This window comes from Planococcus citri, chromosome 1 (genome assembly GCF_950023065.1).
Source record: "Planococcus citri chromosome 1, ihPlaCitr1.1, whole genome shotgun sequence".
Classification (NCBI taxonomy): Eukaryota; Metazoa; Arthropoda; class Insecta; order Hemiptera; family Pseudococcidae; genus Planococcus; species Planococcus citri.
This window is the reverse complement of record NC_088677.1, coordinates 36,828,290-36,843,344: the sequence shown is the minus strand read 5'-3', so window position 1 is coordinate 36,843,344 and position 15,055 is coordinate 36,828,290. Positions and strand designations below refer to the sequence as shown.

Here is a 15,055-nt window from a genome sequence, read left to right as displayed (position 1 = left end):
CAAAAGTAGAAATCATCGTTTCGAAATTTTTTATTTCAAGTTCAGGTGCTTTCATCATATAGAGCATCCTATTTGATTTGGTCATTGAAAATTGTAGGTCAAAGCAGTTCAGCATTGTAATCCAATATGCTGCTTTGCGGTGCGTTTGCATCATGTCTCTGTATTTATTTATTGTGGCTAATAGGTTTTTCTTTACGTGAATTACACGTCCGAATACCCACATTTGTAGGCGTTTAAGTACTTGGACTAGCGCCATCATATCCTTATCAAAAGGTGTAAAATTCTTTTGGTGAGCTTCGAATGCGATCGATACAAATAAGCATATATGCTTTTGTTCGTCATCTTTGTCTTTATTTGTGATGTAAAATAGAACTGCGTTCATAGCATCTTCACTTACGTATGTATCGAGGTATAACTCGACGTCAGGAGGTGGTGGCTTAAGTGTGAAGTCTGCACAGAATTCTGTCTTTAGCTTTTCAAAAGCTTCTTCCTGGGCTGGGCCCCACAGTATTTTGCCATCTTTAGCACTTTTACCTACAGTCAGGTTATAAATTGGTCGCAATAATTGCATGTAATTAGGAATAAAATTCCTGTAAAGACCTGTAAGTCCAATTAGTTGTAGTAATTGTTTTACTGTCGTGATATTAAATTTACCTTTTTTGTTTGTGTGTTTATCCACAAATTCCATAAATTTGGTGACTTTATCCTTTTGTTTGGAAATTTCGTCTTTGGATATTACAAATCCTAAGTGCTCCGCATATTCGCGAAAAAATTGTGTTTTTGTAGGATTTAATTTTAATCCATTTTCACGAATACGTTCGAATACGTGTAGTAGTCTTTTTAGTGTTTCTTGGAATGTAGCTCCAGATACCTTCACGTCATCGACGAATTTTGTAATTCCTTTTTGGTCAGGAATAACTTGGTTCATCATGTGGACGAATTCTCCACTTGAGATTTTTAAACCGTAAGGGAGTCTACAGAACTCATATACTTGTCCGCATACTTGGAACGCTGTAAATTTTCGTGAAGCTTCATGTAGAACAAGTTGCCAAAATCCTGACGTAAAGTCAAGAGTACAAAAATATTTGTCACTTGTGTTCTCGTAAATTATCCATTCTATCGGACTTGGTTCAGTGAGTACTTTCTGTAAAACTGCGTTTAATTCGTCAGCGTCTAGGCATAAACGTATGTCTCCAGATTTTTTAATTACTGGAGCTGTGGTGTTTATGTAGTTTGACCTTGAAGGTCTTATTATGCCTAATTTCAGCATTTTTGATATTGCTCGTCGTAAAGATTCAATTATCTTTTGTGAGGGTCGGAATTTTTCTCCTCTCCATTTTTTCAAGTCAGGTTCTTTAATGTCATTTATAAATTTGAATCGGACTTGTTCGCCCTTGTATTTACCAGCATTAAAGCTGAAAATGTCACAATATTCTTCTAGTTCCTTCCAAGCATTATTCGCTTCTTCAAGAGTAATCCATCCCTTAACTACGAGATTGTTTAAGTCTATTTTCATATTTTTCTTGTAAAGCTCTCTGGCTTTTTCTTGTTCGTGAGCCCAATCTTCATCTAGGTATTGTGTATGATTTTTTATCATTCGTACTGTACTGTGAACATTTTGTGGATATACCATCATGTTTTTCAATGGTAAGCTACCATAACCAAATCTAGGTGTTAGTTCAAAACGTTCATCTTCTGTGAGGAAAGGTATAGTGAACGGTATACCATTCTTAGGGTTGCAGATAGCTCGTTCTTGACCATTTTCACAGTCAATTTTTATACCTAAGTATCTTAGTGATAGTCTACCAATTATGACGCTGTATCCGTCAGTGTCTAGTATAAAAAAGGGCATTGTTAGCATATGGTTGCCTATGCGTACACATACCTCTACAATATGTGTCATTGCTTGTATGATTTTATTATCAGCTAATTTTAAGTTTACTGGGTGGTCCAGTTTTATGTATTTGATCCATTGAGGATGCTCTCTTGTTAGGTAATCTACTACCGGTTTTGTCATTGCATTGGGCAATGCCCCCGTGTCCAGCTGAGCTGGTATAGGTACATTGTCTATAAATATGGGGATTGCGCAGTAGTAATCTTCTGTGTTTATTGTTGGTTGTTGTAAATTTGTTTCGTGACGAGCTTCACTCTCATTTGTTTTCATAAATTCTAAAATGTCTAAAGCTTTTTGCTCTAATGTCAATTCAATCTTTTTGATTTGATTTGGATGTTCTTCATCCTCGTTTGGCTCATATTTGGATATTTTGATCCATGGATCGTCTTTTAAATTGTCTACAAATGATAGTTGTATATCATTTAAGTCCATTATGTCAGGCATCATTAAAATTGCCTCGTTTAGACGATCATTTGGTCTCATTTGTGATGCTTTGTCTTCGTAAATTTCTCGATTTCCGAGGTTGTCTATTTTAATTTTTTTCATTCCAAGTATCGAATCGTATTCGTAATAGTCATAGTGTAAAATTTTGTCCGGTGGTATAGTACTATTCATGTTCAAGGATTTTACCTCAAATGTTTTTATCTCATTTTTAATGTCGGTTTTATCTTCACCTTCGATTTGTTTTTGTTCTTCTAAGATATGTTTCTTTGATTTCGGCTTCATTGCCGTTTCTGCGTTGTAGGGTTTTGAAAGCTGTGCACTTTTTGTAGGTGGATCGTAAGTTATTCTTACGAATTCGGCTTTTCCGTTTTCTTGTGATCGAAATTCTCTTCGCATGTATTCTCCAGTAGCTGGATCTATGTCTACTTTTTGGGCTAAAACAGCTACCAAAGTTTTCATCATGTTGCGATTAAGTTGTATTTTGTCTTGAGTTTTTTGTGTACAGCATTCGCTGAATTTATTTTCTCGTACGTAGCTTATTGGTTCTTTCAATAGACTACCTGTTTTGGGCATTTCTTCGCCTGAATCGTCTACATCTAGCAATATTTTGCATAATAGGTCCATTACTATGGGGTACATCGCCATGTCAGGATAATACCTGTCGTATTCTTGACAATAGTGAAAAGTAGCCTCAATCGGCATAACCTCATTTTTTGGTGATTCTTCGGGTTGAATGAACCATCCTTTTTTGTTACTTTCGACTGTTTCAGTGCGTAAAAATTCGTAAGCTATTTGCTTATGAAATGTCACTCTAGGGTGGTCGTCTGCTATTTCTTGGAACATCTTGCGATACTCTTTGTATCGATGTAGGCTCGTGCCTTGTTCACCTTTTTTCGGTGGTTTTGCTATTGGCATTAATAGTATTATTCGTTCCGCTCCTTTTTCTAGCAGTGCGTTTACGATTAAACGTAATTTGTCTTTTACCATTTCAGTAGGCGCATTAAAGTGATTAAATTCAATTTGTCCTGCGGACAATATGTATTTGGCATTTTTTGGAAAGTTGGTTTTGCAAACTAGTTTTAGTAATGTTCTAATGTCGATCTGGTCCCTTATATATTCTGGTAGTTGTTCGGCTCTGCGTACCGTTCCTCGTCTGACAAAGTGTACGATGCCGTCACCTATCCATATATAGTCTTCTGTGAATGCATTTTTTTGCATAATCGGTGGAGGAAGCATTTTGCTAGACGAAGCCTCCGCGTCGCCTAGCTCTACTTGTTTCCCGTAAGCTTGTCAGCTTTTTCTTTTTCTAAACGTTTCTTCTTCTCCTCTTCAGTCTCCTTCTTCGGAGGAGGTAAAATCGTAATTTGCGCTTGTGTTTGCGCATTCGTTTGGTTTAGCGCGTTTACCGGCGCTGTGAGTGTACCTTGAGTTACATTCGATGATTGCTGCTGCGCAGCTTGTTGTTCATTTAGCGCTTGTAGTGCTGCTTGTTGAGCTGCGAGCACATTTTGATCTACCTGTGGCATGAAAGTCGGCATTTGCATTTGCATTAGCGGGTAGGGATAATATGTGGGTGCTTGAAATACCGGTGGATATGGATATGTCATAGGTGCTTGTGTTTGGGTCATCGATGTATCGAAATAATTCTGCGATGAATTAGAGGCTGTGTCTGGGTAGCTATCATCCAAATTATTATCATAATTTGTGTTGTTGAAATCGACATAATTGCCGTAGTTATCATACCCGTAATCGGGGGTGTATTCTTGACCGTAGTCTGGCATTACGCCATCCATTTCCATTTGTTTCACTGGTAATGTTTGTTGTTGATTTCCTCCTTGTGGAGGTTTGTAGATAGCTACCGTTGTATCCGTGTTCGGTTGTTGTTGCCTACCTTGTATTGGTAGGGGTGGTCTCTGTGTACCTTGTTGAAATCTATTGTGTTGTTGGCGTTGGCCGCCATTTGATTGGTTATTATTTTGTTGTCTTTGAAATCTTTGACCATTTTGATTCCAATTATTTTGATTTTGAGGTCTGTTGAATCTTTGATTCATTTGTTGATTGTAGAATTGAGCATATTGCTCCGGTGTAAATCTAGATTGGAACTGTTGTAGCATTTGCTGTTGCTGCATCAATAGATTATTTTGTGCTGTGCGTAAATCAGGTATGTTAGTATTTTGTGTCGTAAATTTTTCGGGTGTATATTTTAGTTCCTTGTGTTTGGGATTATGTTCTTTTTTCGAGATTTGTCTTAAGATTTCAATAAATTCGTCGATCGTTAGGTCCGGTTTTTGGACATATAATGCGTACATTTTTGGTGTCTTATCTCTCATCATGTCAACGATGAATTTTTCATCTCTAATAGTGGAATTTTTGAAATTTTCCAACCATCGTATCATAAATCCAATGATTTCTGGTAACGAACGGCAGTATTTTGCGTCATCGCAAAAGTTTTCAGCATCTTGCTGTGCTTTTGCATTCCAGTAGAAATTTAAAAAATTCGTGCGTAAATCGTTATATACATGAACTTGTAAGTTAATACTTTTGAAAGCCCATTGGTCTTTCGTGTCTATGTTCGCGCGGAAGGCTGCGGCCTTCATAAATTCAGTCACATTAAATCCAAGAATGTATTCTTCAAACGCATTAATGTACTCGTATGGGAAATAACGTCGATGTTCGTTAAAGAACACGCCAGCGTTACGCATAGCTGCGTAGTCGATCTTTGTTGGTCGCGTGTCTGCGCCTGTGATCGCACGTTGTTGTGGATTTGCTTGTAGCGAATCGTGAATTTTTAATACTGTGTTTGTAAGTGCCATTTGGTTGATAGTGCAATTGTTCACTAATTGTACTTGTTCAGCTACATTTTGTTCGATGCTTTGCATTCTGTTGTCGTTTTCTATAAATTTCTTTTTAGCGCTTTCATCTAATGTCGTGTGTTTGTTTGAGTAATTAACTGCCCAATCATTTAGTTCATCTAATTTTTGGCGTACGTATTGTACGTTTGTAGCTGCGTCTTGCGCTTGATTACATGCTTCGAGTGCGTGTGACGCCGATGTCGACGCATTTTCAGCTGCGGTTTGAGCGATGTTTCTCGATTCAGTTGCTACCGATTTTGTTGTTTCGATATGCGATGCTAATTCGCGTTGATTATCAAAAATTATTTGCATTTGTGTATTGTCATATTTCCATGACTCTTGTAATAAATTACGTTGGTGTTTTATATCATCGTCCTCACCGGGAGGGTGGGCGGGAATATTCGTGCTACGAGGAGTGAAGGTGTATTTGTCGTTCATGTTTTCGTTTGATACGATATCGGATTTTTCCAAAGTTTTCTGATTTTGCTTTTCAGAAATCGGTTTCGGAACACTTTGTGTTCGACTGCGCCTATGAGTTCCCCCTTGTAGAGTTACCTCGTTGTAATCTACACGGCTTATACTTCTCTCACTACGTCTCAAGTTTGACATACACGCCAAAATAAATTCACTACTGTGTAGTTATAAATTTTATTACAAGTAATACAAGTCACAAATAATAATATGTACAATTAAATGCGTATATATACGCAACGTGGTAGATCACGCTGTTTAAAAACGCGCGAAAACACCTCGTGTTGTAAAAAATACGTTAGGTGCAGCGGCAGCTGCGACAGTAAAATCGTCCGAGGTTGCGGCAGCGACAACGGCTCCGTTTTCCGAATTCGGCGGCTGGACGGGGCGGCGGTGGCAGCACGTACCACGTTGATTCGAGTGCTTTTGCTTCGCCTCTTCTTGGCTAATTTTCTCAAATTAACCTACGCGAAAATGCAAATAAAAGCTCCTACTTATTGCTAGGTAATTTAAAAGCCACTTTTTAAATCTTTTATTTGCGGATTTACCACCAAAAAGAAAAATAGCAAGCGTGTACGAGCTCTAGCGGCTCTCTATTTGTCTGTAGACAATAAGCAAAAAATGAAAAAGTACTTGACGTTAGGCGCCAATGTAAATATAATGATATTATGTACCACTAGATGATACTTGCATAAGCTGAATACTCAAAGAATATATCACTTACCCCGGCTGGAGGCTATACCAATTATATCACACAATAAGTAAAATGTAGTCACGTGTAAGACACTATGTATTAAACACATAAAGAATAAACACAATTAAATACCTTTTAAGAAGGTTTTTAGTATCAACACGATACTTTACACTTAACACTAATTACTTATAATTAAACACAATTAAAACTAATATAATACGCTTTCTTGCCAGTTATGGCTATGATACACCACCGAGATTATACCGCGTCGACACGTCTGATCACTACGTACCTCAACAATATAACAATCGGCCGCAGCGCCGCTCCGTGGGCTTGTAGCCCTGTGTCGCGACGCGTGATCAGTGTTACCAACACATATACTTAATCCTATATAACCCTTACAGGTCCGGCATATCTCCCCTCTATCAGTACCAAAAAAAAGATGAAACAATACCTACGAGAAATATTTTTACAAACAGGTTGCGTCAATTAATTTTTTTTTGAAAAGTTCGAAATTAAATGAAAAACTCCAAGATACGAGTATGGAGCAATTTTCATTCGCTTTGGATCAGAATTATTGGCAGGTATTTAATCAAAATTGAGGACGATTTCACACTCCAATATCTGAAATTGACCACACATTGTTGAGTTACACTTCAACTACTATTAAACTAGAAAATAATTCAGTTCAAGTTATTAGAACCTACACTGAGTAGAAACACCTAAAATTCATGTAGGTACGTCACCGTAAAATTAAATTGCTGGCAAGTGGCAATGGTGCTTTTTCAATTCAGCAATGCTGAGATTTTTCATATGACTACATATTACGTACTTTATGTACCAAAACACGATGTTATCACCTTACGTCGGCACATTTTTCTTCTTTTAGCTCAAGTACTTACTGTTGGTAATTTCCAATTTCATCCAATCCCAATTCCGGTTTAAAATAATGTACTCGTAGTTTCGTTTCTGCCAACCATCTTGCTCCAAGCGTAGAAAAAAAATGAAATCGGAAAATGTTCAATTTTTTACCATCATCAGGAAGGAATGACACTGACAGTTCTAGGAAAAAATTACTACAGCTCAATTCACCACGAATCATTTTCTAATAATTATGTACATAGTACATACCTACAACAGTTGATGCGATGTAAGTATTGTGTTGTGATTTCAATTCCTATGTTTAAAAATTACGTAGGTACCTAAGAGGAAAATTCGGGGAAATTGATTAATAATACGAAACGTGGTGAGCATAGGTTAAATCTGAAAATCAAACGAAATTTAAGAAAAATTAAAACCATAAATTAGTCACGCATAAACCGATACAAAAATTTATTCAAGTACTCAAAAAATTTAAATAGGTAAGTACGAAATAATAAACGTTATACAACCATTCATAAAATAAATTCAACTTGATATTTCGTTTAAAAATATAAAAACTAACATAAGCCAATAAGTTCAAAAATAGGCAGGGCTTCAAACCCGTACCCGTACCCGTACCCGTACCCGAATACCCGAATACCCGAACAAAAATCCAACAATTTCTGTACCCAAACCCGTACCCGTACCCGAAAAATGAAATGAGGAATACCCGAACCTGTACCCGTACCCGATAGAGACTATTTTGAACCCAAATACCCGAAAATACCCGATAGATCGGGTACAGTTCGGGTATTTCACCTAAAATACCCGAACCCGTACCTGTACCCGAACGTTTAAAATTTTCATACCCGTACCCGATACCCGTACCCAGGGTTGTCAGCGTAGAATGTAAAACGTAGAATAACATGTAGAATAAATGTAGAATATGTAAAGTAGAATAAATTTTTATTCTACGTAGAATATGTAGAATAAGTAGAATAAATTGAAAAAATGCAAAAAATGTTCTAATTTGCTGGAAAATTGTACTTTGCTAAGCTTTTGGATGATTAATTAATTATGTTTTCACCATTGCAATGCTGAAATTCTTCAAAAATGCTGAAAAAAGTTTAGTAGAAGCTGAATTTCTCATGTAATTTCACCTCATTTTGATAGGTCACCTGACACTTTTTCAATTATCCCAAAATCATGATTCATGAGCTCAAAATTTTCCAAATATGTTCAAATTCAATCAAAACATATTTTCGTCATAATATTCAAATTCAAAATCCTCATGTAATTTTGATCCGTTTCAATAGGTTGTACCTACCTATGACTGTTTAAGTTTTTTTCAATTACCTATCTCTTAAAATCAGGACTCAATTTTGAACTCAAAATTCTCTAAAAATTAAAAAATTTCAAAACATATTTTAATAGAATTCAAAATATTTAAAATAATTGAAAAACTCCTCGCATAATTTCGACCCATTGCAGCCAACAGGTTGCATTGCATGACTTTTTTTCAATTATGAATTATTATCTCAAATTTATAACTCAATTTTGAGCTCAAAATTCTTCAGAAATACTAAAAAAATACATTAAATTTGTTGAAAAATTGGAATTTCTCGTTAATGGTAAAATTTTAACACATTTTGATAGGTTTCAACTTTCAAGGTTACTTTATTTGTTTGTTCATTTTTTCTCATGCATTCAGCTTTCAAGCTCACCAAAAAAAATTGATGAACTTTTGGTCAATTTGTTAAATTTTATTGTAAGTTGTTGTAAGCTCAAAGCTGTAGATTGTAAGCATTGCATTATCACGTTTCGTCATTTCTTATCAGGTAAACAGCCTATCAGAACTTTTTCTACATTCTACATTCTACGTATAGTCTACGTCGATATTCTACTTATTCTACTTATTTTACACGTAGACGTAGAATAACTTATTCTACATGTAAAATGACAACCCTGCCCGTACCCGATTCTCTGAGAAATAAATCTGTACCCGTACCGGATACCCATACCCGAAAACGTTCGGGTTTGAAGCCCTGAAAATAGGTAATCTTGAAATTTGAACCTTTCAATTTGGGTTCCGTTTCACTTACACAATATTAAAATAAGTATTACCTAACTAGATTTCATGAAGAAACAGATAGGTAATCTTCTACAGTAACTATATTTCATTAAAAAATGAAAAACAAACATAAATAAAGTACACTGATAACATTTTTTTAAAAACACGTATTGTATACTTAAATCACAAAACAATGATCGAAACAGAGAACTATTCAAGCAAAAACATTTGATTTTCATTTAAAATCCCAGTTTCAAATCTTCCATCTCATTATTACTCCTCTTCCAACATGTACCTTATCATGAGTTTTAGCTCAAAAAAAAAACTAAAAAATTGAAGTTAAATAGGGTTTAAAGAGTTTAGAACCAATCAATAACCCTGTACGTACCGACTAAAAAAATCTAATTGTAGAAAAAAAGCTGAAAAATTTACAACTTGATACAGAGTCGTGAATTACTATCACTTTTTGGAGAAACGAGAAGAGTAAATTCCATAATAAAGTCTATAGTTCTAACCAAGACGTCACCATGTTGGTGGACGAAACAAGTCAGTTGAGTGACAATTCAAATTGAAAAATACTGTCAATTTTCTTATCAGTAAAAATACTTCGTACAAAAATAACTAAACTTTAGGAAACATATTGAACTGCGACAATACCAGTAGAATACTTATCAGGCAGGATTTTCTGATTCGATGTTGACTTTCCGTTATCGGTAGAAACATACCAAAGCTTCTTATCTCGCATACACACAACTTTTCCTTGACGCTGGGTTAAAATAAAAGCGCCGAAATCCCTACTGGGACAGCCTGGAATACCAATTTCGATATCATACCATGATAGCTGTTCATGATTGAAGAACACAATATCGGAAGCAAACGAAACCGCAAGGTCATTGTCAACAGCAGTCAGACTAGTAGGGGAGATTCTTGAAAAATAGTGTCGATTTATTCGCGACGGTAATTCTGGCAGTGAAATCCACATATTTTCTTCAAAATCATACGCTTCGGCGATGAAAGAAATCGTTCTCATCTGGGTTTGTCTGCTGAACCTGTAAAGCGTGTTTCCATTGCTGGTATACAGCATTCGGTCTCTTCCATCTACATTTTTCACGATGAACCTCCAACGATTCAATAGGGCTGAATACTTCAATATCGCGCCATTCTCGCAGCAGCAGTATAATTCGTCGTTACAATTCAAAAGGGTTAGTTGTTGATCATCCATTTTTATTAATCGATTAAATAGAGCCAACGAAAAGAACTTTTTCGACGCAAGGTTGTAGACTTGGAATGAAAACTTCTTTTGGATTTTGAAAAGAATGAATAAGTTGTTGTTGATTAAAGCTGCGGACGGTTTTTCACAATAATAACCAGAAGACAATAGGTGCACACTTTTGATAATATTGAAATTAAGATCGAGAATATCAAACAGACCATCATTAACTATTTTTAGTGGTGCGATGAACGCCGGTTGTTGCGCTAATCCTGGTTCATTCTGCGAACTGTTATTTGAAATGACCGACGAAACGGAGCGTAACATTTCCCATAATTTATTCTTAACGAATTCCACGGAGCAGACTTTCCAATCTGCAGGATTTTCCACAGGGCTACAGGGATTTATATGGTGATTACGACTGATTGAATTGGCGATTCGAGGCAAAAACTGGTACCGGTTTTGAGCATCGTGAGCGATCCACTTTGAACAACTGTCTAAAATCTCATCAGGATGATTGATTTCCAGATTCTCCAATTTAAGAATACTTTCCAATATAATGCAAGAAATAGTACAAAAATCAGGCAACGTGCATATTTTCGGCCATGTGGAAACGATGTGCTCGCGGAAAAGGACACACAAGTCGTTGTAATTATCCTTGCAGACGATGAAATTCAAGATTTTAATGAAATCGGCCCAAATACGCGGATTATTCGTATTCAGATGTACGCTGATTCGGTTTATACATAAGTACGTCAACTCGTAGATTCTCAATAATTCGCTGCTTCTTAGTAAATCGCAAATTTCCACGTTAGATTCGAAGTCGAGCCTATCGAAATATATGTATTCGATTATCGCATCGAATGTCAATTCGTCGATATCATCGAGCTCAAAGTCCACATCTGTGTCCGACGTTTTCGGTGATTTTTCATCATCATCGCCCTTATAAAAATAATTCGTGCTTGAATCCAATTTCCAACGATGAAGATGATACGTTTCTTTTCCAACCTTGACTGTGATATCGCAGAAATACTTGTTTTCCAAAAATGAGCTCCACTTAGCCTTTTCGTTGATTTTGTTGATGATGCTGTAAACTTGCGCGTTCGGATTATTCTCCTTTAATTCTCGTTCAGCTGGAAAAAAGAGAGAAAAGAAATAAGTCGAGCTCTAATTTGAAAAACTAGAAAATATTGAAAAATGTAATCGTGATGGTATGAAAATTCAGTAAAAAAATAAAACGCATGCGGACGTAAACAATTCACTTTTAATCACGGATGATCGTTTCATTTTACCAAGGATACAAAATAATCTCCATTCGTTAGTTGAAAAAAGAAAAAAACATGACAGAAGAGCTTCCAACTTCTCAATTCTCATCACGATTATAAAAGTAATAAGAATAAAATTTATGTGATAACTCACCAGGATCAATTTGTCCATTCTGATTCAGCAGATTATTGAAATATCTTTCCATCTCTTTTTTTTGCTGGCGTAGATTGTCGATATCGATTAGAAATTGCGCGTCCATGCTTCGGCCGTCCAATTTGAAATGGAATCCGTATCGATATTTAGCAGCGTTGACTAGATCTGTCATATGAATTAGTCGGTTTCCGATATCGTTGCAGATCCATTTGGTGCAAATTAGAGGAATTCTCTGTTTTTCTGCCGCGTATCGCGGGAATCGATTCCTCGTGATGATTTTCACTAATGCTTCGATGGGTAAAAGAAGGAAATCGTCAAATCTGAGAATGTTGATGAGATGAATAGAAAGATACTGGTAAATCGTCGGCAATAGATACTCGAAATTCGAATTGTCTGCGATGGAACCGAGTAACTTGCATACGCCGCAGGAAAGTAACGAAGTTGATTGCAAGTTTTTGGTCAAGAAATCACGAAAAACTTTCAAGTCTATTTGCATTTGAAGATAATCCATCGCTATTAGCAACGCAGCGAAATTTTCCACGTTTAAGTAAGCTTCCAGATTGTCGTCGTACATGATATCGATTATGGTGGAAAATGTATCACTATCAATCGTTTGAATCTCTACAACACCATTTTTCATCTTGACGAAATCAGAGGTGAAAAGTTTTTCGAAATAATCCGATTTTAACGCCAGTGTTACTTGATCTAGATTATAAATATAGGATTCCACTTGTACGGAAACGTCTTTATATACACCTCTGTCCAAATTCCTTTCCGTTTCATAGCATGCAATCGATGCATCATTTGTCGAATCATCCAGACTTGACGAAGTAATTAGTTTCCACATTTTTCTATCTTCAGTTGCTACCAGGGTATCATCGTCGGAATCGGTGGTTTCATTATCGGAAGAAAGGGACATTTCCTCGGTTGAAGGAAAAAACACATTCATTTCGGATTTTTAAATCTTCGTGTTTGCAGTCAACAGTCACGATATCTACATAATCAAACAGTAATAAAACAAACAGGTGAGCATTCTCTATCATTTACGTTGTCGCATTGATCAATGTGTAGCTTTTACATCGATGCAATCCTATCTGTACCTATGCATACTTACGTCTTCACTAGCTATATATCAGAATTCAGCGATAAAATGTTGGTATTTCTACACCATTAGAAAAGCGAACTTGACCTGTACAAAAGATAGAAAAATATTCGTCACTTTCGATTGCATTCATCGTAAAAGTTATGAATACAATCATATAAGCACAAAATACGAATTAATATACATACTTTCCGACATCCAACTTATAAAGCTTCACGAATCTGTCGAATTGAATTTATCTCATGATCTTTAATAGGTTGTACTAGAAAACAATTCAATAATGCACGAGCAGTCGAGCACGCTTTCAAATTACACAAGCTACGAGCGCGAAAGTTCAAACGAAATTCAAGATCAAGAACCATCAACCAAACGAAAACGGAAAATGCCAATGTGATGTGCTTCGCTGTGTTGTGTGTGTGTGCGTGTGTGTATGCGAGACGAAAACGAAATAAGAAAGAGAAAGAGATAAGACGTAAAACAGCGGCAATCACCGATCACGTGAGCGCCACTTCGCATTTTCACTAAAGGCAAAATCTTCCCTTCAAGGCATCTCCAAGGTCATACTCAAATCCTACGTCGCTCAAATTGCTGTATGCCATGCTTTGGTCTGCTTCCGTATTTTATTTTGTAATTGCTTTAGTTTTGAAATTTTGAATCAGCTTTTTGAATACGTATGCAAGAATACTCAAAATCTCAATGAGACCAATTTTACTCAAATTTTACTTTAGGACACATCGGTATCATGCATTTTTTTCGTGTTGAAAAAAAAAACAAAAAAAAACGAAAAGAAAAGCAAATTGTTTGTATGTACTTCCTAAATTTGACATTTTTCTAATTCTAGTTTATTGTCCTAAAATCAGAATTTAAAATATTTTTTTTTTACATTTAAGTAGGTGTAATGTGATAATTTTCATCGTAGGTAAATTTTAAATGTTTTTCATTTTTGAAAAAATATCTAGTATAGATTTTTGAAAAAATATCTATAGATTTTTTCTAGTTTTAGGATTTAGGAGAAAAAAAGTCGTGATAATACGTAGTTTCAGATCTTCTCATTAATTATGCCAGTCATTTAGGTGCGGACTGGTTATTTGAGTGGCTCCCGGCATGGTAGTCAGAATTTGAAATAGCTCCTTAATTCAATAAAATGAAAAAAAAAAATAGGTAAATTAACAAAAACAAGAAGGCTTACCTGTGAGGTCGAGGCTGTGACCAATTCAAAATTTCAACGATAAAATTGGTCAATCAAAAATTCATCATTCTTATTCTAGTTCAATTTGCCAGACTCTCAATTGTTTTCAAGCATTTTTTAGAGTGATCTGCTGTGCTCAAAAAATTTACATCTCAATAAAATATCGTCTTTTTGTTCACTTCGCCAATTCTAGATCGAAAGCTTCAATTTTCTCTGGAGTGATAATGAAAGGAGAGGAGAATTTTCCTAATTCTTGCCATTCCACAAAGAAACCCAATAAAATTCTTGATATTTTTTTGATGTTATGTTGAAAACGTAAAATTTTTTTCTGATGGTAAATATTAAGAAAAATTGAAAATATTTCGGCCATTTAATAGGTACCACTACCTGCCCACCTACAGCAAATGGAAAATTGAAAAATTTATTTTATGGTTTACTATAGCTACTTTGTTTAGACATGGGTATAATTATGTTTTTTGTACGTTTCGGAGATCTGTTCAAAATTTTTGGGGATGGAAAGCCGAAAGATGGAATTTTTGGCTTGAGGTTGGCTTCTAAAAAATTTATAAAACTTCGGCTTTAACTTTAAGTTTTTCAAATTTTTGAAGCTTTCTAACGTCTATAGCTTTTAGCTTTCTGATTTGAGTTTTTCGTATTTCTTCTTATTTTTCTTTTTTTTTTCAGATAAAAAGAATGAGAGGAACTCACATTTCAATTTACAAGATCCAGATTAAAACCTCACAATTTTTGTGAAAACCGAAAAAAGGAAAAAAATAAAAAATAAAAATTGAAAAATAACTTAAACTGAACCAAATCAAATAAACATGCAAAAAAAAAACTCAAAGAAA

The 15,055-nt window shown here is 35.5% G+C and overlaps 1 protein-coding gene across 1 annotated transcript; it reads right to left on the bottom strand.

The window, feature by feature from the left end:
- Positions 1–9,370: 9,370 nt before the first annotated feature.
- On the bottom strand, positions 9,371–13,763 carry LOC135831733 (uncharacterized). Its single transcript, XM_065344432.1, has 4 exons — positions 13,207–13,763; positions 13,031–13,105; positions 11,917–12,910; positions 9,371–11,630 (listed from the first exon to the last, which is right to left on the bottom strand). The coding sequence occupies exons 3-4, from the start codon at positions 12,863–12,865 to the stop codon at positions 9,916–9,918; spliced, it is 2,664 nt and encodes an 887-aa protein (XP_065200504.1). The 5' UTR covers positions 12,866–12,910; positions 13,031–13,105; positions 13,207–13,763; the 3' UTR covers positions 9,371–9,915.
- Between the last annotated feature and the right edge of the window lie 1,292 nt (positions 13,764–15,055).

Excerpts from the sequence above, each read along its gene's own strand:
- LOC135831733 (XM_065344432.1), bottom strand. The coding sequence starts at position 12,865 with ATGAATGTGTTTTTTCCTTCAACCGAGGAAATGTCCCTTTCTTCCGAT. Across the intron at positions 11,631-11,916 it reads GAATGGACAAATTGATCCTG|CTGAACGAGAATTAAAGGAG; the intron begins GTGAGTTATCAC and ends TCTTTTTTCCAG.